The sequence below is a fragment of the Sceloporus occidentalis genome, unplaced genomic scaffold, assembly GCF_023333645.1.
Source record: "Sceloporus occidentalis isolate IW3139 unplaced genomic scaffold, rSceOcc1.0.p SCAF_37, whole genome shotgun sequence".
NCBI classification, from domain to species: domain Eukaryota; kingdom Metazoa; phylum Chordata; class Lepidosauria; order Squamata; family Phrynosomatidae; genus Sceloporus; species Sceloporus occidentalis.
The window spans coordinates 3,006,451-3,028,992 of NW_028317017.1; the positions used below are offsets into that span (position 1 = coordinate 3,006,451).

General features: G+C 34.3%; 1 protein-coding gene across 1 annotated transcript in view; it reads right to left on the minus strand.

The window, feature by feature from the left end:
• LOC149297741 (dual oxidase 1-like) overlaps nt 1–20,253 on the minus strand; it is a 34,712-nt gene extending 14,459 nt beyond the window's left edge. The window contains exons 1-18 of the mRNA XM_089488197.1: nt 20,231–20,253; nt 19,455–19,469; nt 16,006–16,091; nt 15,014–15,175; nt 13,835–14,022; nt 12,809–13,010; nt 9,234–9,400; nt 8,853–8,913; nt 7,849–7,945; nt 7,622–7,712; nt 6,402–6,504; nt 5,467–5,633; nt 4,225–4,388; nt 2,777–2,895; nt 2,352–2,489; nt 1,742–1,858; nt 1,016–1,218; nt 167–352 (exon numbers count right to left, since the gene is read on the minus strand). Coding sequence (XP_089344323.1) covers nt 167–352; nt 1,016–1,218; nt 1,742–1,858; nt 2,352–2,489; nt 2,777–2,895; nt 4,225–4,388; nt 5,467–5,633; nt 6,402–6,504; nt 7,622–7,712; nt 7,849–7,945; nt 8,853–8,913; nt 9,234–9,400; nt 12,809–13,010; nt 13,835–14,022; nt 15,014–15,175; nt 16,006–16,091; nt 19,455–19,469; nt 20,231–20,253 — 2,289 coding nt within the window. The remainder of the gene's footprint in view (nt 1–166; nt 353–1,015; nt 1,219–1,741; nt 1,859–2,351; nt 2,490–2,776; nt 2,896–4,224; nt 4,389–5,466; nt 5,634–6,401; nt 6,505–7,621; nt 7,713–7,848; nt 7,946–8,852; nt 8,914–9,233; nt 9,401–12,808; nt 13,011–13,834; nt 14,023–15,013; nt 15,176–16,005; nt 16,092–19,454; nt 19,470–20,230) is intronic.
• Between the last annotated feature and the right edge of the window lie 2,289 nt (nt 20,254–22,542).

The following is a 22,542-nucleotide window of genomic DNA, read 5'->3' on the forward strand; positions in this document are numbered from 1 at the left end:
ATTAGCTGAAAAGCATTGCTTGACACGGGGTATTTTGCATATGCATATTTGTATGTTTTGCTGGCCATTATATTTAGATATTTTTAGTGTTTGGAGTTTCTGGGATGTAGATATTGTGCTGCTTTCACATCTTAAAAAAGCTATAACAATAAAAAATGTTTCATACATGAGATAGAGAATGTCTAAAGAAGATCTCCAATATTTGTTGTCTTTGTTTTTTTGAAATGGAAGCATCTAAAAGATGTTTTTCCTTCAACTGAGTAAATGACACAAAAATTCCAGTCCCCTCAAACATTTCGTTAAATCTTTCTATGAAGTCTGTTCGGTCTTCTTTGCTTCTGAAAAAAAGCACCTAAAAAACGAAGAACAGTCTCATTAAAATGGGAAATTTAATGTATACATTAATTTCTGGAAATGTTATTGTGGAAATGGCCTCCCAGTGGAAGTGTTAGAGGCTAATACAGCAAGGAAATTTTAAAATGCAGTAACAAGCTAGCTTGATCAAGGTTTGTGTCCGTACAGCAGGAAAAGTTAGCAGACTAGATGGGTTCTTATTTGTCAGTGAATTCTATGTTTCTGTGTTTCCAATATACCATGTAACAAAAGGTAGTATATTAAAGTATTTGTATCGACAAAGACATAATTCAGTAAACTCTTCAGAGTTTCTGCTCCTCAAAGAGGGGGTGAGCCTCCACATTTCAAATCTTTGCTACTTTTAAACTTGTGGTACTTAAGGTATAATTTATACCATAACAGATAGATTGTTAGAAATCAGGCTTTTCCTAATTTTCATTCTAGTCTACCTATGAGGAATATACCAGCATGAATCCTTATAAAAATACTTTGTCAGAACCAAAATAATTAGTCCACTTTATTTCTTATTGTGCGGAACCAGAATATGAAATAAATATATTTTATAGAATAACATAGAAACTAGCTAGATTTCTCTCACTTGAAAGACTTTGGTTAATATGGTATATTTAGACATATTATTGTTATTATTATTATTTCTCACCAAGTCATATTCTTTGGGGATCTTGAGACACAAAGCCTTGCTTCCATCATTGTTTGACAAGGCCACATTAACATTTTGCTGATTATGTAAATGTATAACTCTGGCTTTTGTTTTTCTGTTATCTAGAACTTTAATGGCTTGATTTGGATGAAACTGAATCAAAACTTGTTGAGTTGATTCTCCAGGACCGCACCATTCAAAGGCTTTGAAAAAAGAAAGCACAGAATCAGCAAGAACGTAGGATATACTTTGTAAATAGAGTTTTAACGATGAAGTAAAAATATGGCAAAGATAAAGGGATTTTTGGAATGGGAACCACCTGCCTTTAAAAAAAATATTTGCTGTGATACTTTAAACTTTCCTCTCTTTGTTTAGGATTGTTTTATGCATACCCTATACACACCCGAAGGTAATTCCAAGTAACTACTAGCCTATCAGTGAAGATATATCCAAAAATCTTAGTCTTTAGCCTATTATCTGTTTCGTCAGCACTACTTCTTCATATCAAATGGTCTGTCTTTCCTCTAAGCTAATCATGTTAAAATATCTATTATAGAAATATGCATGCATGTTACCAAATGTGTCTCTGTAAAATGTCAATGTGTTTTGCAGAAGGGACTTGTCAGTAAATTGAATCATTTTATATTACATAGTTTGATGAAGTAATTCGGTAATTTTTTCATGTTATGTCCCTGTATCTTAATCCAGCATTATACTGTTCATTACCTGGTATACCATCTGAACCAGTTGTATTATTGAAGCCAACGTTGTTGCTTTTTATTTGCATTCTGCTGAATGCTTTCTTCTGGGATTTTGCTACCATGTACGCCATGAGTAAACTCACTTACGAAAAAAAAAGAAAATGTGTTATTCTAGAAACAAGGAACAATCATACATTCACAGAAAGAAGTTATATATATATATATAACATGACAAAGTGTGATGGCAAATGTCTTTTAGCATAATCCCTCATTTGGTTGAGTATAAAAAGATTGTGCAAAAGCTTAATTAATTAATTAAAATGGCAAAAAAAAATATTCTATACAGATGAACTGATAGTATGTTATGTTTGGACTTTACACAATACAATGAACACTGATTTGGTACCATGTAGACAGCGTGTACAGCAATGGACATAATTAAAGATAAAGAATTATTGCTGTGGGATCGGCTAAATTGTGAGGTGTAATGTTGATCAGTAACAAAGATGCCATAAAAAATACATAAAGTTTAAACTGAATATAGTCAATGAAATGGCTTTTCAACAGTTTTATGGCTATGGACATGAACACAAAATACAACATCAAAGCTTGGAACATTCAGTGGAAAACATTACCTAAAGGAAAGCAACAAAGAGCTGCAATAGTGATTCCAAAGCCAGCACCACATCCTTCAAAATATTCAGTTATTGTAAAAGCTACACAAGATTCTAAATCCTGAGATTTTAGTTGCTTAGGTTGAGGACATGGATCACCTGCAAGACAAAAGCAAATGTTGAATGCATTAATGACATTGACAGAATAAAGGGTTTTTGTAGTCTACAAGATAGGAGAGCAACTGTGATGAAGTGCAGTTGGTGGAATTTCTAACCAACGAGCAGTCAATCACAGGAATGATTTAAATGTCAATATGTTTTTCTTGGGATTGGAAATTGTGTTCAATATATCACTCATCTAGCATACTTAACCTTCAATATCTGAACATGTCATGTATCCTGATACCATTTGTGTCAGTGACAAATTTGCAAACACAGCCCCTTACCTGACTTCCACATAAATACATTATCTTGAATGTCGTTTTCCTCTGCATCAATGACAGCTAGCAGCACATCACGGAACTTTCTTCTTCGGATCATGGCAATCTCTTCTTTTGTAAATAAACTAGAAAGAGTATAACAAATGGTGGTCATTTAAACATAGCTTTCAAATATAATCTCATTTGTACTCTTGAAAGACACCATTAGACTTGTAGGTGTAGCATGAAGTACAAGGATCTAACTGTGATGAACACACACTTAATTAGACTCAATTCAATTAGCCAGTTAAGCCTTTAATAATGATAACAGTGGACGAAATGCCTGGTTTGCATTTAAACTACATGCCTAATAATAATTTGTGGTTGTAAAATCTAGATGGTGGCTGCTTAAAAAAACACCTTGAAATTAATAGCAAACAACTTCACTTAAGCCATTCAACAGCAAATCACAGTAATAGTGCAATTTATAGGCATACAATTTACATGTACCCATTATGCAGCACTGCAGAATATGATGGCGCTATTTAAAACAATAAATAATAATAACATCTACAGTCATTAAAAGGAAAAACAAATAAGTGCAGATGCGTTTACAGATGGAGGTTAAACATGTACATGTATTGAAAGGGTTAAATTATTTGACTCCATTTGCATCAGTCATTTTGTTTCTTCACTTGATATGGTTACTAGAGATTTCATCCAATTCTGGGCTGTCTACCAGAAAATTATCACTTCTCAATGAAATTAGCAACATCAAAGTTTTTACGTTGAACTGCATTCTACATATGTATCACAATTAAGTGTATTGGTAGAAGTTTATGACTTGTTTTCCTTTTCAATTGAGTTTTTACTAAATAAGACACTTTTTGAAGTGCAGTCAGGGAAGGTTTTTAAACTAGTGGAACCCCACTTCAAAAGGGAAATAACATGAACTTATTTTTATAAATTTATGCTAATTAATTTACTTGAAAAAAAGATTTTAGTTTTTAGGCAAAAAGCCAAGGGGTATATCCATTCTTTATTAGTAAACCCATGTCAATGAACAAAGCAAAGAAAATATTGATACAAACACAGCAAAATCTGATTTAAATATAAGACCTTGGGCTATAAAACTTTGCTTTAGACCTTTTCAAATCCTTGCTTGGATTTACTTTTCACAATAACACCATTGTTATATTGCAAACTTCATCACATTAGTATGACGAGGGTCACAAAATCCCACCATTCATGTAAACATTTGCCTTGTAATGATGTTGCTAAGTTACAAAACTTATTGTACATTAAGAATTCCTTTCAAGTTGAACCACCAAATGAATTACTTATTATCTGGTCATCACTAGCCCTTTTATCATTTATATTATATTAATAGTTAATATATGTTTAGATTACAGTAGCTGCTCCTTACATGGGGTGTCTAAAATTGTGGTACTTCTTTAAAACATAAAAACACATACCCATTTCCTTCATTTTCAAACCAGAACCTGTCTCCATCTCTTAGTCGATAAAATTGTTCAAGAATAATATTTGACACAAGTTCACCATGGCCTCCTTTGACATCCAGCAGGACTCCAGGAATGAGCTCTAGCTGGTCTATATCATTTTTATACAATGACACAAGCTAGATAACAGAAAAACAATGATGAAGCATTGGTTCTAAAATAATTATACCATTTTTATTGAGTGCTTACAAATGAGTTTGTGTAAGCACACTTTACTTGTTTGCTTTAGAGGCTAGGTTTACAGTCTGTAAATTAGACATACAATGAGTTCGTTCCCAAGCCTTTGCTCAGACTTGGGTCTGAAAAACTAATGATTTATCTTATACAACCTTTCTATTGTATGTTATGGCTATCACTTAGAACGCTATACCAGTTTATAACAAATCAGAACAAATATTATTTCCAAAATCTGATATTATTTACATTAAACATCAGATTGTTGCAGCTGCACACAAATGAGAATGATAGCAGCAACCCAGCATTTTCCTTAAATAATTTATTTTAGTACACATCTACTTGACAATTTTAATCCAGTGCACAGGAAACATTTCCCGGCTCAGTTTAAGGTACATTTTATGTAAGTCTTTGCATAAGAAACCAGCCATTCCAATTTAAACGGAGCAGGCCTAGTTTATGACTGATGCCTAACAATCTACATGTTTAGGTTCAAGTGTTATGCTGCTCCATGACATCAAAATTGCTTGTATTGTACATATACATATACATATTGGTTGATATGATACATCTGTTTTGTATAGAAAAACATACCAGATATGCTGTATCTAAAAGACAAGAACGTTCTGGTAATTTAGGGGAATATGTACAATTCCAGCACAGCCATTACGCCAACTTTGTTTGAATGCAATTAAGGAAACATTTGACAAAAGAAAAGTTAAGGTAAATAAAGGTACACACCTATTTATTAAGATATGGAGTACAGTAATATAGGGCTGTACTGAAGATCACAGGGTGGCCCTGGTACTTTAAGGCGTAAGTATTGTTAGAAATGTGTGGTTGCACGCTACATTTTACAGCTCAAATTGGCAGATTGGGTGAGTGTGTGGCTTTGTCAGTCGGCAACACACAAAACATTTGTCCACTGTGCCAGATGGCGGATCTGTACCTGTATCTACATATATGTACACATACACGCAGTATATATGTCATATTATCATATGATAGAACAATAATACAAACCTTTTCTCTGATTTCAGGGGTCAGGATATCTTGCCACTGCTTGAGGGGCTGAAGCCCATAAAACGCCATCATCTTGTTATAGCTAGAAAGGCCATAATCTCTTCCACTCTGGATGCTAGCAGCTGCTAAATCTGTACGAGAATACTGCATTTGGCCATACCAGTAATCTGCATTAACCGGACATATGGAATTTAATAAAATCACACCAATTCAGCACATTATTAAATGTTAGATCAGCATTCACGCTAACTTCACAGGTAACTTAAAGTAAATTTACATTACATAGCACAGCATGACAAGCGACTTAACATTTTTTTAATCATAGCTGACTTTGCGATTTATTTTTCTATTAACATTGACAAGAGTTTGTGGAGTCGGCTTTATATACCCAAATCAGCATATACTTTGTTGCATTAATTACAGGTGGATAAACTGATTTCTGTCATGTGAGCTCTAGAATGGACCACTGCTTGTGTTTGGTTTATACATGATCAGGGCTAACACATAGGAAAATGATGTGGCTGTCTCGGGCATTGAGTCATTGTTTCCATTATCAGCAATTAACTGCATACAGAAAGAGGACTGTGGAGGCATTATTTGATTAATATGCTGGAAAACGCTGTAATTGCTAGGATGTAGGATCTGCTCTAGTATTAGACCAAACTCTGGACAGACATAATACATGGTAATAAATCCTCTTCCCGAAAACGTACAACAATAAAACATGTAAAAAATAGTTCCAATTCAGATTTTGTGCAAATATATTTGGATCACTTGATCACAGTAGGCCTGAGAGCAGAACTCACTTGGTGTGTCACTAATTTTAATGTTTACATTTGATAATATAAAAAAAAACTAAAATAAATCATAAATATATTACAAATATAGGACTTTTCCACAGTATAAATATCGAAACACTGCAATACAAATTATACCTCGAAGGTCATCCACCATAATGTTATCTTGTTTTTCAGCTATTTGAGAAGCCATTCCCAGTAACAATTCATCAATATCAGTGGCATTTCTTAAGTTTGGATTCTGAAATAAGTAAAACCTTAGTTAGATGCAAATTACACAAGCATTGGTTATACAGGGAATATATTTGTGTAAGTAACACACCCTCATTTCCTTATATTAGAGAAGGTATTTCTGATGTTTATCATGTTTATTTATCTGCATTATATTGTTAAGGATGTCATTGGCTCTACAACAAATTGGAAATTCTAATGAAGAATTTTCTGTTAGTGATTCTTGAAATCAGGGAACTTTTAAAGGTTATGTTATGCTTGTCACTCGTTTATCTTAGATAGCTAGTAATATGGGGAATTTTTCATGAAAACAACTGGAGACCAGTGGTTCCCTACCCAGTCTTCAAGGCACCTCAACAGGACAGTATTTATTATTATTAGGCGTGTATAAAAGGGACAAAAATGATTAGGATAATTTTTTTGGTTCATTTTTGGTCCCCTCGTTACGTTACCTGGCCATTTGGTTTCGCCAAAAATTCGGGGGCATTTTTAATTTGTTGCCCGGTGCCCACATTCACTCTCACATACTCTCTCACTCTCTCATACTCTTATTCTTGTTCACTCTCGTACTCTCTAAATGTTTCCGTACCATCTCTGCCAACCACTTCCGGGCCCATATATTTCAGACAAAACTTCTGAACTTTTTGGTTAATTTTTGTCCAATTCATAGGAGGTCTAGCCTCGTTTTGATGGCTTCATACGAATCATCAAATTTACCAACACTGCATTCTGTCCCAATGTGTGCATTGAAAATTGGGTTAGGAACCATTGCTCTAAACATGTTTTTAAAATGGCTCATTATCCTAATGGAGATTAGAATAAGTGAAGCAATTACATTACGCTGAGCAGGTTTTTTAATGCCAAATATAAAATACATGTGTGAGTGGTGTGCAAAACAATCTTGTTAAATATAAATTAAGTGCTGCAAAATACACCAAAGAACTATCTCCACAATTGTTTATAAATAACCCATACTTCCATACCGTGTCTACTATGTATACATATAGCCTCCATGACACACAAAAAAAGCCTTACAGGTTTTTAAATGTATATAGCACTCGATTTACTTTATAAATTAAGTATTTTAAAATAAATAATTTAATATTTGTTGCTTGAGAAACTCTAACCTCTCTGTTCCAGTAGTTGTTGCACAAACGAAGAGCTGGCCAGGACTGACCATATAATCCCGTCACGTTCTGAAAAATGCATTCTTTGTTTCTGTATAAACATGGGCATATGTATTAAACATAGTTATTCTAAAAATACAATTAAGAGTTAATATTCTTCATTGCTTCCATATTTAAGCCTGATTAAGAACAATATAGAATTCAATATAATAAACATGTTTTGTTACCTCATATAAACTCCTGAAGGCATCATGGAATATATCATTTGTTCTATTAAGGCCAAAAATTCAGTGGAGATGCTAGGATCCAGATGATGTTTGTACCCTAAAATAAATAAATCCTAAGGATTTCAATCTTAGAATAATTTCAGTCTTTGTAAATAACTATATTTATTAGATGTGTGGATTTGGATCCATACGAATTGCAAATGTACTGAATTTTAGCAAATTCGGGCATGGTACGAAGCCACAAAAACGAGGCCATACAAAGCAGATGAAAGCAAAGCGAAAATCTCAGTTTTTGTCCAAAATTTGCGGGCACTTTCACTCACACTCTCATTCTCATTCATTCTCGCATAATGGCGCAGGTTATGTCTGCCGAGATGCAGGCGAGGATAGAAGATACAAGATGAAAAATAGAAGCAGAAGGTGATCAGCAGAAGGGCAAATGGTCGACAGAGAATATGGAAACATTTAAAGAGTGTGAGAGGTGTACAAGAATGAAAGTGTGAGAGTATGAGAGAGTGAATGCGAGTGAAAATACCCCCTGTTTTCCATCCGAACCAAAATAGGGAATGTAATTTGTTGCCTGAAAATAAATGGGCCAAAAACAAACCAAAAAATTAGTTGTTTCTGGTCCATTTGCACATGTCTAATATTTAGACATCGTTTTTGACATGGAATCAACAGACATTGGGCAGTGATTAAGCAGTATGCTCAATAAATGTCTGGATTTGTACACTAGAGAAGGAATAGCTTACTAATTAATGAGATTTCAGTGTACAATCAGTAATTTCTTCAAAAATCTAAATTTATGTGGGTAATTGACACTGTGATCTATATAACGACCAATGACTGGGCATTGTGGAAATCTTATGATTTATGCCACATGAACTATGGCAAACAAATTTGCCTTAGTTTGGCAATTGTCCATCGGTTTTGAATTACATGAGTGTGCATGTTTAAATGTATTTAAGGATCACATATATCTGTGTAAATCAAATGACCAATACCTTGATATGGCGATACAGTGCGTGACACAAATAAAGGTAACCACTCATAAAAAGCAACATTCTGAAAGGAACATAAAAACAACATATATTAGTGTAGGATGTTTTAGTGCACCATTATTAACTACAAAAAGAGAAAGGCCAACTTCAATACCTTGGTAATTAGATGGATATATATAGATATATATACAGTATCTCACAAAAGTGAGTACACCCTTCACATTTTTGTAAATATTTTATTATATCTTTTCATGTGACAACACTGAAGAAATGACACTCTCCTACAATGTAAAGTAGTGAGTGTACAGCCTGAATAACTGTAAATTTGCTATCCCCTCAAATGTAATGTGCTTATTTTCTTTTTTCTTTTGTGTAAAACATCACCTGGTAAGTAGCAATCACCCATTTCCTGGCATTTTGAAACACAACTTCATCAGACCAATCTGAATTATTTTGAACAAACGTTTCTGCTATGTAATTATGGTACCGAAACCAAACAATACTCTCAGCTTGAAGGAATGGACTTTCGTTAGCTAAGGCATTACCAAAACCTATAAAGGAAAGAAAAAAAGTATGTAAAACAATACATGTGTAGATTTTGTAGATTAATGAACTTCCTATGAAAGATAGAACATTTAAAAACTGATATGACAGCTGGTTTCAAACCAGTTCACCCCTGTGCCTGTCCATTGATGGGTCAGGCACGTCACGCAAAAACGGTCATTGACAACCAATGACGTGTCTGGCACGTCATTACATTAAACGAGCTTAGCAAGTGATCTACGAACACTTTCTTTGCTTAAACAGTGTTGCTGTAATGCATCGATGACGAGGCATTCAGCAACACCGAGATCGGCATCAGGGGTGGCCCCTCCCAGGCGCCAACATCCACCATACACTCCTAAACTTCAACGGTGTCACTGAAATGCCTCGATCACGAGGCATTCAGCGACACCGAACACTCACCCCAGGACGCACTGTGACTGCTCCGGAGAGCGGTCACAACAGCCACTGCGAGTGATTTTGCCACTTGCAAGATGGCGGCGCGTCCTTTAAAAATAAAAAACAAAGTTGAAAAAGTTTGCGAGAAGGTCTCCAGACCCTCTAGAGAACTCTGGCTTCACTTGCAGGTTGAATACAGGTACTGCATTGACCATGCAAGTCAATGGAGTCCAGCATTCTAATCATAATGTAATTAGTAAAATAAAAAAAACACACAACACAGTGCAGCTCACGATCAAGATAACGAGGTTAACTGAAACACCACCAGACGCCGGTGATTGCCAGTGCGCTCGCCTGTGTGATTGGCTACCTTCCATCCATAGCCATATCTCCCAGTTGGAGCGTTGTACTGGAAAAGATCTGCTAGCGACAAAAATCCGGTCTAACATCAGATGGTGAGCGGTACAGTGTACCATCTTTTTATGATCCGTTAAGAAAAAGAGCATCTGTTTTACCAAATAAGGCACCGGCCAGTGATTCTATAAATACATAGTGCTTACTGCCTACCCCAAGGGATCCATACCATATTGAATATTTGAGGACATCTTTCTACAGATATTTTACCATCAGCATGATGTTTTGAAGTATTCAGTGCTGAAACACTGTTGATACAAATTCATGTTGCAGGACAATTGCTACAAAGTTTTTTTAGTTGGATACAATTTTTTATAGGTTTTTCTTATATGGGACTTTATACTCATTAAGCCTGAACCGTGTACCAATATTGATCAGGAGTATTATATTATTATATGTTTTACTATATATTTTTTGGTATTTCTTTTTTCTGTTTATTATTTTTGTGGTAATTAAGCAACTGAGTCTAGCCACAAGGGCCCTGTGGTTTCTTAGACTGACAGTTGCGATTTTATTAAAAGTGTTTTTTATACTGTCACATATATTTCTAGATTTTTCTTTTTTTCCTTAAACTGCCATTTCCAAATGTCATTGTGGTTTACTGAGGACTGATACAATTGTTTTAGTAATTAGTAAAATATTTAGAAAATAATTTAAAAAAATATGGGGGAAAAAAGCTTAAAAAAAGTGGTAACATTTAAAAATAATTATGCATCAGAGGAAGCATCCAGTTCCAGCAAAATGTAAAGAAAAGTCCAAAAAGAATAAAAAAATAAATAAAAAGTAAATAAAGTTTATTATTATGAGCAAGTGCTCAAATTAGCGCTGTATCTTCCCAAAAATCTTGACATGGAAAGAGTTAAAGTAAAAGCATGTCAAATACCGAAGGGGTGTCTAATTTAAGAAAAATGAATGGTTTGATGGGGTAAATTAGAATGGCTGGGCTCAAAGATAGGGCATAAGCACAGACTGACCAAAATGGGGGGGAAAGCGCACTTCCCAAATGTGGCCTTCTAACCCCAAACACCAGACAAACCCATGCATGATTGGTATCACTGTACTCGGGAGATGTTGCTGAACACACATGTGTTGTTTGATACTAGCATTTGAAATACCTTGGGGTGTCTAGTTTTCAAAAATATATGGTTTGATGGGGTAAATTTAATTAGCTGCTTCAAAGATGGCCCTATTAGGACATGGGGGCAGTAGGACCAGATGTAAAAGTTTCAAGTTAAAAAATGCACACTTCCTAAATGTGGCGTTTTACCTCCAAAACAACCCGACAAATCCATGCATGGGGGGTATCACTGTTTTCGAGAGATATTGCTTAACATATATTGGGGTGTTGTGTGACAGTGACATACACCAGGAGCTGTAAATCCATTCCTGAAGTGCAATTTAAGTGATAAAAAAACCTCAAAATAAATTACTACCATAAAGTTAGGGGCCAGCTTCAAAGATACCCGAAATAGCACATAGGCAGAATGACCAGCTTTGGAAGAAAATGGTTTTGAAATAACAAAACGCTACTTGTACTTATTGCGCAATAACTTGCAGATAAAAGCAAAAAAAAGCATAAAAACATTTTTCATTAGCTTTTTTGGATGAGTAAAAGATTTTTCAGGAAAAAGTCAGAAAGTGGTTTTTTTTTTCAATTTTTCATCATATTTTATTATTTTGTTTTTATAGGAAATCAGATAAAATGATTAACCCCTTAATGACAAAGCCCGTACATGTACGGGCCCAAAATGCATTGTTTTCAATGTGTTTAGGGACCGCCCATTGTCCTTAAGGGGTTAATAAAATGGTATCTGAAGAAAGTCCTTCTTGTCCTGAAAAAAACATATATATAACTTGTGTGGGTACACTAAATGAGTGAGGAGAAAATTACATCTAAACACGAGCACCGCAAAAGTGTTCAAACAGCCTCGGTCCCAAAGGGGTTAATAAGGGGGTTAATACAGACCAAAACAAAAAACCAAGCAAAAAAACATGCAATCAGCTATTTGGGTGAGCATTATGACATACTTTGTTCAACTTCCTGTGACGCGTCACTCAAATGAGTTGATGGTGATGGTGATTGTTCCCTTTCGATTTTAACAGAAAAAGTTAAAACTCAGGGCTGTTTAGTCAATTTTTAAAAGTAAATTGTTTATCATACTTAAACAATACTTAAAAGTAGACACATAGGTATGCAAACAGGGAATTACAGAGAATACAGATAGATACAACTATAAGCTTATTGATCAGTTGTTGCACATAACAAGAGTAGGCCCACAATAATCCAACACATTTTCATGACTTCCCTATATGTGTCTCATTATTATCACAGAAAAAGCATCTCCACCTAGAAGGGCTTAGTGGGCCTACAATAAAATACACAAGGAGCCTGGTGGATGTGCTGCTATCGCTGCCATAATTATAAGTAATAAGTCAGGGAGTAAGCACCAAATGAGGCATAATCAAAGGGAACATGTGGTTTACTGCTGTTGTGTGTGTACCAGAATTATTGTTTATTAATGGCCATTTATGTCTAAGGTATAAGAAAAAATGTTGCAATGGCTGATTTTCACCAGCTATGTTTTAAAAGTATTGAAACTTACCATAAATCCCCCTGTTTCCTCTTTGGCCTGTGGATGGATCTGGAACCGTCCACATTGGTAGGGCATTTCTTGCATAACTTGGTAACAGTTCATCAGATCCAGAAGCCAGTTTCCCCCCAGAAAAACTTCTTAAGGCATCACTCCAAGAATGAGAAGAGCCATATATGGAACTGCCATCTATCCAAGTTGTGACCGAGTTAATCTGTGCGTGATTTCAAATAGAAAACCAATGTCATTCTGAATGGAGTTGATATCTGGTTTTAAGGTTTTGTACCACTACAGAAAGCTTTTTTACATTTCCATGTTATATATAAAATTCTACACACTGAGGCATCTGAGTAGCTAGGAGTAAATGCTACCTATTCATTGTCTTTTTTTTTTTTTTTACTATGCTCCTTCTATAAGTTTTCCCTTGGGTGAATGTACTGTATGGATAGTTAGATATGGATAGTGCTTATAAAGTATGTTTACAATGTGTCATCGCATTGGCTGGGCCCACTTGACTTGATCTACCTTGCTTAGAGTTACCAGACCTCCCTTGGACAATTGCACTCCAAGTAAATACTTAAATATAGCTAAAACACCCTGAATTCCTGTATTGACCCACATTTAGGGGTTTAGTCACAATAATCTTTGCTCATGGGAGTTTTTCTATGCGTCCTAAGCAATATACACAAACCAGAACTTTGTACCTACAATGCCAAAACTGGTAAGCAGATGGTAATCTAAAGTGGGAGGTGACCAGTACTAATGAGCTTAATGGCAGGTAATTAATGATACCTTAGTACCAGAAATCTGAATCATAACTATAGGCAGCACATATCTGGGTGAACATGATGACATCTGCACCTTTTGAAGAGATGTGTCACTTTAATGTAGTAACAGTTGCTATGAATAAAAATCATTTGTCACAATACATTATCTCTACTAATTTCTATGGTTCAGTAATTGCCATTGGAAATTGTGCCAGCTGGCAAAACTCTTGGCAAAGCTTTTTCATTACATGTATTTTTTTTTTTACTTTACCTGTTCTCTTGGGTTATTGGGGCTCTTCCCAGTATCTAGAGACCATTTCTTTCTTTGGAATGGCAAAACCACATTGTTTGTATTCTTTGAATCAAACACTGGATCTCCCGCAGGTATATAAATATTCAGGAATTCAGCAGGACAAGCAGGGTTCGCTGTGGACACTATCTCTGACAGCACATGGTAACCTTTTAAATATCATAATGTCATAATATTAGTACACATACACTATATATACGCATTTAGGTGGACTACAAAATTAGCGTTTATAGTACGCAGAATACAATGTCAAAACATGTTTTTTCCAATGAACTTCTACCGCTGCCAATTATCTTTGGTCTTGGGTGTGTTACTTTACAAATGGTGTTCTTCTGCGCCCTTGGTGGTGTACACAAATTGAAACATTGTAGGTAATAGGTCAAACTGATAAACTGAACTGTGCATATAATTGATTTTTTATATTTATTGTTGACAATATAAAATGCAAGGTGATGTACATGACAAGATATATTGACATGAAATACTGTATAATTGGGATTAAGATAATTGTACTCCTAATTAATTTTGAATCAACATTAACTACTAATATTGCATATAATATTGTTTCCCTGAAATTACTCTAGACGTAATTTATTTGTCTGGAATGGCAAAATGAAGCTGTTTTTATTCATGAGATCTAATACAGGGTCTTTAACGGGCTATAGATATTTGAAAATTCAGCAAGGCTGTTTGGGCTCACTGCAGACACCATCTTTGAGCGCACATAGGTATCTGGTAAATATTTATCCACAATATTTTTAAATATGGTACATATAGAATTACTCAATTTATTTGAATTGTGCTAGAAATAATTCAACTGACTGTAAGGTACCATGATCTGGACACCTTTGAATACAAAATGCATACAAAATTACAAATTACCTGAGTTCATCATCTTGAGTTCCAATTGGGACTGAAACATTGAGCTAATCTGTACCATTAATATGCTAACCTAAAACAAAATATATCTTTGTAAAAGATGCTTGGTGTGCACTGCTTCTTTGCTCCCTCTCACTGATTTGTCTTTTCATGGTGTCAAAACGTACTCAAATTGGGATGTAAAGAGAAACTACTAATAAAATCCATGTAAATATTATGTATAGATTTTAGCCTGCTATTAAAAATGAATTATGAGCTCACCAAAAAATACACCCATCACTGTTAAATTTTGCAGAGATGCAATTCCTGATTCTCCTTTCATTACCACGTTACTGAGTTCACGTGGATTTGGAAGTTGTTTCTCGGCCACTTGATAAACGCCATCAGAATAAGTTGCAGGCCTGAGACGCAAGAGATTAGAACCTGGAGAGACACAAGTATACCACCTTTCATCACACCTACTATGCAACTGTGGCTATAAAAATGAGAACAATAAAATGTTCACAGAATTAAAAAAGTCGTGTATTAATAACGAATGAAAAGTTGGAATGCCCACACTAAAGGTGTATTTAGATTCATCATCACATGTGCTATGTTAGTTTTACCTTTTGCATTCAATGAGTTAACATATCACTAAAACAAATCAATTTAGCATGCTGTATTTGTCAACAGAACACACAGAATTGTGCAGACGTTTCCTTTAGATTTAATTATAGCATTTTTAGCGGTCATTGTCTAATTGGGGATTTGATTTTATATAGGTTATTGAATTGTAAACCATGTGTTAGTCACCTCTATTAAGCCGTTGGATAGTTCAGTGATGGGAAGAGGTTATTTTACCCTGAAGAATACATTGTTTTTTTATTTATTAAATAAATGCTCTCCAGAGACAGTGTTTATTATATGAAAATAAAATCAATTCCATAATTAGCACAGGAAACAAAATCCATTGATTGTATTTAAAATTTGAACACTTCCACTGGTGTATTCTGGCCTAAGTTGATTAGCGCAGCAGCTCCAGAGGGGCGCAAAGCAATCTTACTTGGCACTGAGCAGCCTTAAAATTCATTGCACCAGGATACAACATCCTATCCTGATGCTCAGCATAGTGGACTGGTGCCCTGGTAAATGGTTCAGGCCTAGACAACCACCCAGCCAAAATACATCACTGCCCACAGCTCCTATTTTATTATTTTAAAAAAAAAGGGTTTTTTACAGGTTTACAGGGAACTAATGTTAGTTTCTTTACCTACCAGCAGAACCCATGCTGTGATGGGCCAGATTATTGTACCACCCATCATAACGCTGAACCTCCCAATCAACATTCGACTCAGCACCTGTCACAAAAGTATCATGAACACAATTAAATGTTTGGTAGCTGGGGGGACATCCTGAAAACCAGTAGTAAGTAGTCATGGATAGAAAGCACTACCACATGTAGCATGTACCACTGGCATCTACCAAAACAGGGCTAAAAGTAACATTATAAACACAGACAATAGGCAATGTCACAGGGCAGTATTGGGTATTTCAATTGTTTTTTCAAAATGTTATTGTTTGTAATTTTGCAAAGTTCTGATTATATAATTGTAATTTCAACCCCAGAAAATCATGAAAATATACAGATTAAGGATGCCTTATAAAATATTGCGCTTAAAAATAAATAATAAATATATATATATATATATAACTCATTTATGAGGAAAATCATTTTTTAACTTACCCAGAACCAGTAACGCCCATATATTAAACAAAATCAGTTGCCAGGTTGTAAGACATTTCATTGTCCTGGGATACTACAATAGATCAAAACAAACAAGAAACAGTTGCGTAAATTTAAGTAATTAAATTTACTGTTAAGTAAAGCAAATTTATTTAACAGCAGATCTGTGCTATGACATAAGCCAAGTCATGTTTTCTTGTAAAAACCTGGGAATAGCTATTGAGAAATCACTGCATGCATTGAGGAAATACAGTCTGCATTGCACATAAATGAGTAATGCAATATTTTCTCCAAAAAAAAAAAACAAACAAAAAAGAAAATTGGGAAATTAAGCACAACATCTCGTCCTTCAGCATCTCTCTGCATTTTATGTAAAAATATATTTTTACATAATTTTACAATAAATCAGATAATTGAGGACTATTTTAATTTTCCAATAAAGACAGTTTATCCGAGCAAATATCTGTGGTGACAATCATTTAACAGTTTTCTTTTTGGTCATGGCCTTAATTTGCTTTTTTACCATTTTAAAATCATTCTAATCTAATCATAACCATTATATTACCATAAAGGCGTTGACAGCCTATTCCTGAGTCACTAAACAATGTTTGCTTTTTATTTATTTCGACCTGTCTGTGACTGATGATTGCAGTTCAATGGCATAGAGTGTACGTGATTAATGGGAGTATACTAATCATCCGTCAGCTGTGTTATACAGTGGAAATCAGTACAAAATAAACACATACATAAATAGCCATATTTCTGTGCCAAGATGCAACAAATTACATATGTGGATTTCCTAATGCAATCTAAAAGATACAAAGTTCACTCCATGTTCAAATAAGGAAGTGCTCTTCAAGGTGTAGAGTGTTTAACAGCCAATTAAACATCTTAGCTAACTGGATTTGCTGTTAATTTTGAAGGTCTAACTCCTGCAATATGGGCTAAACTGGTTGATGTGATGCAAATTGCAATGCATAGTTGAATTGGTTACTAAGAAATACTCCCATATTAATGTTGTATTAAAGGGCAAGCAGGTTGGTTGTAACCCTTACAATATGTAGTTTATTCAGAGAGATGAAATTAACTGACCTGTGCACTCACAGTTAATTGATAACACTGCAGTAAAAAGAAACACAAAGGTTCAGTGGGAGAAAGAGAGGCAGACAAATTGAATTAAAAAAATAGACTTTTGTCTCAATTACCAATAAAATTCACTTTTGAATGTAAGATAATGAACGGGGCCCTCAAAAGCCCACCTTCTTGCCAGGAAGTTTGTGTCAAAGTGCCAGAAGACTAGATGGCAAGGTCAGGGGCAGGGTCCTCAATTCATATTGCATCTGTATGTGTTAACTGCCCTATACAGCAACTGTACAGAACCATGTGATATGCATAATATATCCTCTCACCAGAGGATATAAGATAACAGAAAAGGAGAGGGAGAAAGAAAAGAGATAATGAGGAGGAAACAAAGGTGAACGATAAAGAGAAAGGGGAGAGGAAAATGAGAAAGGGTAGAGATAAAGAAAATGGTGGGAGAAACAGAGAAAGGGGACATATGAGATATAGAAAGAGGTGAGGAGGGCAGAAAGAGGCAAGGTAATGAGAAAGGAAAGGGATGGGCAGAAAGAGGCAAAGTAACAAGAAAGGGGAGAAGTAAGTTGAATATTAATATATACCAAAGGGGAGAAGGAGAGGAAATGTGTTTGTGTTTTGAAAGTGTATGCATGATAGGACAAGTAAGCGTGTGGCTACAAGGACAAGCCAGTATGGTTTTCTTTGGGTGGATGGGCAGGCGTGTGTTTAGGCAGGCATTTATACTGGCAGTGTGTATGTGTTTATGTATATATATTTTGACAGTCTATCTATTACTATTTTGGAATAAAGGGAATAGAATGATCTGAACACATGTGGACTATTTAATATTGGTTTATCTATTTTTTTTAAATTATAGTGTCCTTTCACACAGTCCAGCTATTGTTTAATTGTCCACTATGAAACATGTTCGTGCCTACCTCTGTTGATGCCTCATAATACATAGGGAAGTCAGTGGGTAAAAACGTAAGTTTTGGCTCTCCCTTGGAGCACTTTTTACCCATTGCTCTGTGTAGACAGAGCAGGATTTTTGCTAGAGGGGTGTGCTTAATAGATCTCCACTAAGTCCTCCTGCTCTTTACAATGAGGGCAATAAAGTTATAGAATTAACTGCCAAGAGTGGTAGTTCTATCAAATACAATGGATGCCTTAAAAAAGGTATATATATATATATATATATATATATATATATATATATATATATATATATATATATATATATAGGCCAGTTGGGGTTGTTTGTTTGTTTCTTGCCTTTTTTTGGATCAAAAGCAGGAGGGATAGATGGAATGGTTAAACTTGATGGAGTTAGCTCTTCTTTTAAAACTTAAATTACTGTGTCAGAGAATTAGGTGCAGAAGTGAGTGTCAGGTTATATATGTGTGTGTGTGTATCATTGCCAGAGTCTACATTTATGTAATTGTGTCTCACCAGAAAAAGTTGAAAAAGCTTTAATGGTGAAAAAAGAGTTAAGAGAACAAAAAGGGGAACAGTTAATGGGATAAATATGTTGTTTGACAAGTGGAGAAAAGTTGACATGAAAGACACAGGTGTTTAATAGAGACAAGGAAATGATGTGATATTTGCCTATTAATAAATATATAAAGGCTTTGGTGTCCCAAATACAAAAATGTATAATTAAATGAGTTTTTTATAGATAAAAATGTTTAAATTGTTTGTATATCCATAAAATATATTAGTACTTTAATAGAGATAAGATGATAGTTTTGTGTGTGTGTGGGGTGGTTTTCACAAAACTAAAACTACTCTAAAATGAGTGTCAATTAAACAAAAGTTGACAACAATTTACATCATAAATATTCCAGCAGGAATTTAATGCTCATTCATTCTTTTATTCATTCACTCATTCATCATATTCACTATGAATTGTGGTAAGCACTTCACTAAGAAAGGATGTATCTCAGCCTGGAGCAGTGAAGCTGAACATAAAGGGATAATGTTTCCTCAGCAGTATCACTCTGATAAAGAGTCATAGATTTTTTGCTGCATAAAATAATCTTTTATTTATGAATTTAATTCTGACCATTCAACCTGAAAATACAACCTTGACAGTTTTAAGGACATGCAGTGTTATATTAATATCCATACCATTAGATACATGTAAAACATTTTAGAGCTTGTTGATTTGATCTTCCAGGTAGCTATATATTTGCAATGATTAAAGAATTTAGTATATTAACATACTTTTCACTAATTAAAAAGTGGTAAACAATTGAGAGTGTCTGTGTATATTTAGTTATTTCTAGCAGTGGGTCCTACTTTAACATCTTTAAGTGTAACTTAAATGTAAATAAAGTATTGTAAGACTGCACAATTAAACTTATCTACGTGCTCTTCTGTGGCAGTTTAGATGCCAGATCTAATTGAACCACATGTGATGATGTAGTGGAGGTGATAAGACAAACAAATTGAAAGCAATAACAGGCTATTTTTTGAGTAATTTGAATAGCAGCATGCAATTTTATACTATGTTTTCCCAAAAATAGGTATTATTACTCCAGAAAAAGAAAACAATATAGTGTTTAATGGTCTTGTAGTTTTAAGATGCTATCTGTTAAACACTCTAAACAACATAGGTAAAAATTGAACTGAATCAGTGCTGTACATGCTGTTGAAACAATGAAATGAAACAAGCTTACTAGAAATACAGAAGCACTATCATGCACGTTCAATTTCCATAGAAAACAAACTTACCTGTAATAGCAAAGTATAAATCCGTTTCTGTGGGCAGATGTTTTCGCTGCATAAGGGGACAGATTAGATGCTTGTGTGTATGTGACAATTATAAAGGAAGTACCTGGCAGGTAGCAGTGGGGTTGGGCTGCAAACTAATTTGAATAATTTACTCTGTTATAACTTTGGATAAAGGAAGGAAAGTAAAAAAAATACCATTCAGTATGGTGCTTTTACAATGAATTTTTTTAGTTCATGTGAGTATAAAAGGGCCAGGATACCAAGGACACAGTGAAACACTTAAAATTCCATCAAAGCTCTTGGAAACCTATTGGGCTGTGGGACTGAGGTAGGTTTAACAAAGTGTGAGATCTGATTTTTACTTTATTTATTTTTCTTAATCTAAATAGACTTGAACTATTAATTCTAACAACAAGCAAAAGTATAAAAAAGTATTTTTTAACCTTTATATTTTTATATTTTTTTAAAATGTCCCTCCTTTCCATTTGATTATTTTATATTGACTTAGAATTATCAAGAATTTTTTTCCTTTGGAAAATCCTTAATAAGATATTTTAAGGCACCAAACATATATTTCTTAGACATGCTTACGTTCTGATTTGGGAGAAACATTTTTATTATCTTACAAAGTTCCTATAATGCTGGGCTTCTCAGATAATTTGGTTGGAAAATAATATGTCAATTAAGTGTGAAAACTAAGGAAAGACCGAGTGGGCCTGAAACCTCCCTATTATCACAGCATATTCACATATGAATAAAGACAGCATTGAGCAGGTACCTAATTACTTTGGATATTAAAATTGTAAACACTTGAATGCTGTCTGTATATATATATATATTAATTTTGAACAATCACAGTTGGAAAGCCAAACTGTTGGTGACTGTTAATGTATTTGCCCACTGATAGCTTTTATTTTTTATTCAAACATATATTTTGCTATCTTTTACCAAATTGTTTAATTGATTTGATTTGTGTCATTGAACAGAGACAAGCAATTCAGAAAGAGTATATTGACAGCAAAATGGATGTTGTGACAGTATGACAACTACAACATAATTTTGATATTAATACTTCTACTTGAGAAATTAATTTCAGGAAATGATAAGTGGAGAAGTCTTTATTTTAACAGAGAAAAGAAATCTTTATTACATAAACATGTTATTAATCAATAAAGAAAGTAGATGGAGACAAATCTAAGTTATTTTGCCAAGGCATAATTCAATGTAACAAATAAGAGAGATTAACACAGGAACTGCACATGCCTGCATCAGTGGACCCAATGTTTTCCTGCTAAACTTCATTATCTATGATTCCGTTAAAATAATAACCACATTAAAAATACAACTTGCCTCTTAAATGAATATATACGTTGGGGAAAATCAGTCAATGTTTCATTTATATGATAGGAGCAGCTACAGCTTCTAAAAGTATAGCTGTTTCTGCTTATAAAGTAACTATGCAAAATTGAATGATCATACGTGGTTATGGTTCAGTGGTATAAAGCACTTACTGTTTTACACAACATCTTTTCAGACAAAAACATATAAACGAGATCCATGTAAAATAGTTAATTCTTCAATTCACAGAAATGATTGTCTATTAACGTGCGCCTCATCCTGTCATTCGGTTAATAAGAGTTCAGCTGTAGCCACCCAACAGTAGGTTGCCTGACCCTGATCTAAAAAAAAATTCTAATTAATATGTAGTGACCTATCAGATAATCTCTTCAAATCGACATACAAAAAAGTAGCAATTTACTTCTGAGATTAGTGTAATCTTTACACACACATTTTAGAATAATTTCCGTTACCTCCAAAAGAATAAAGTTCTACTATAAAGTTATTTTTAGATCTTTCAGAACTGGCTCACACTGCATGTTGGTCAAGGAGCATTCCAATTCACATGACAAACATAGTAATTCACTTTCATAAAAGTTATACATGGATTCACAATTTGTAAACAAACCTTATTATATGCTATATGATATATAGTAAATTCATGTTTTAATAATAGTCAATAATATTAAAACAGTTTTTGTATGATGTATTTGGAAAATGATGGCAGTGAGAAGGCTCTAGTAGTGAGATTTAAAGAATTAAAGGTGGCTGTAGGCTAAAGGTGGCTGTAGGCTAAAGGGGATGTGCTCTTTGAGGTGAAGCCAGTCACAGTATGAGCTTAAAACATGAAATACTAGTTTATAACTAAAATGTGCTGCTTTTTTTTTCTTCATAGGTCGGAAAGACAACGTTTATTAAA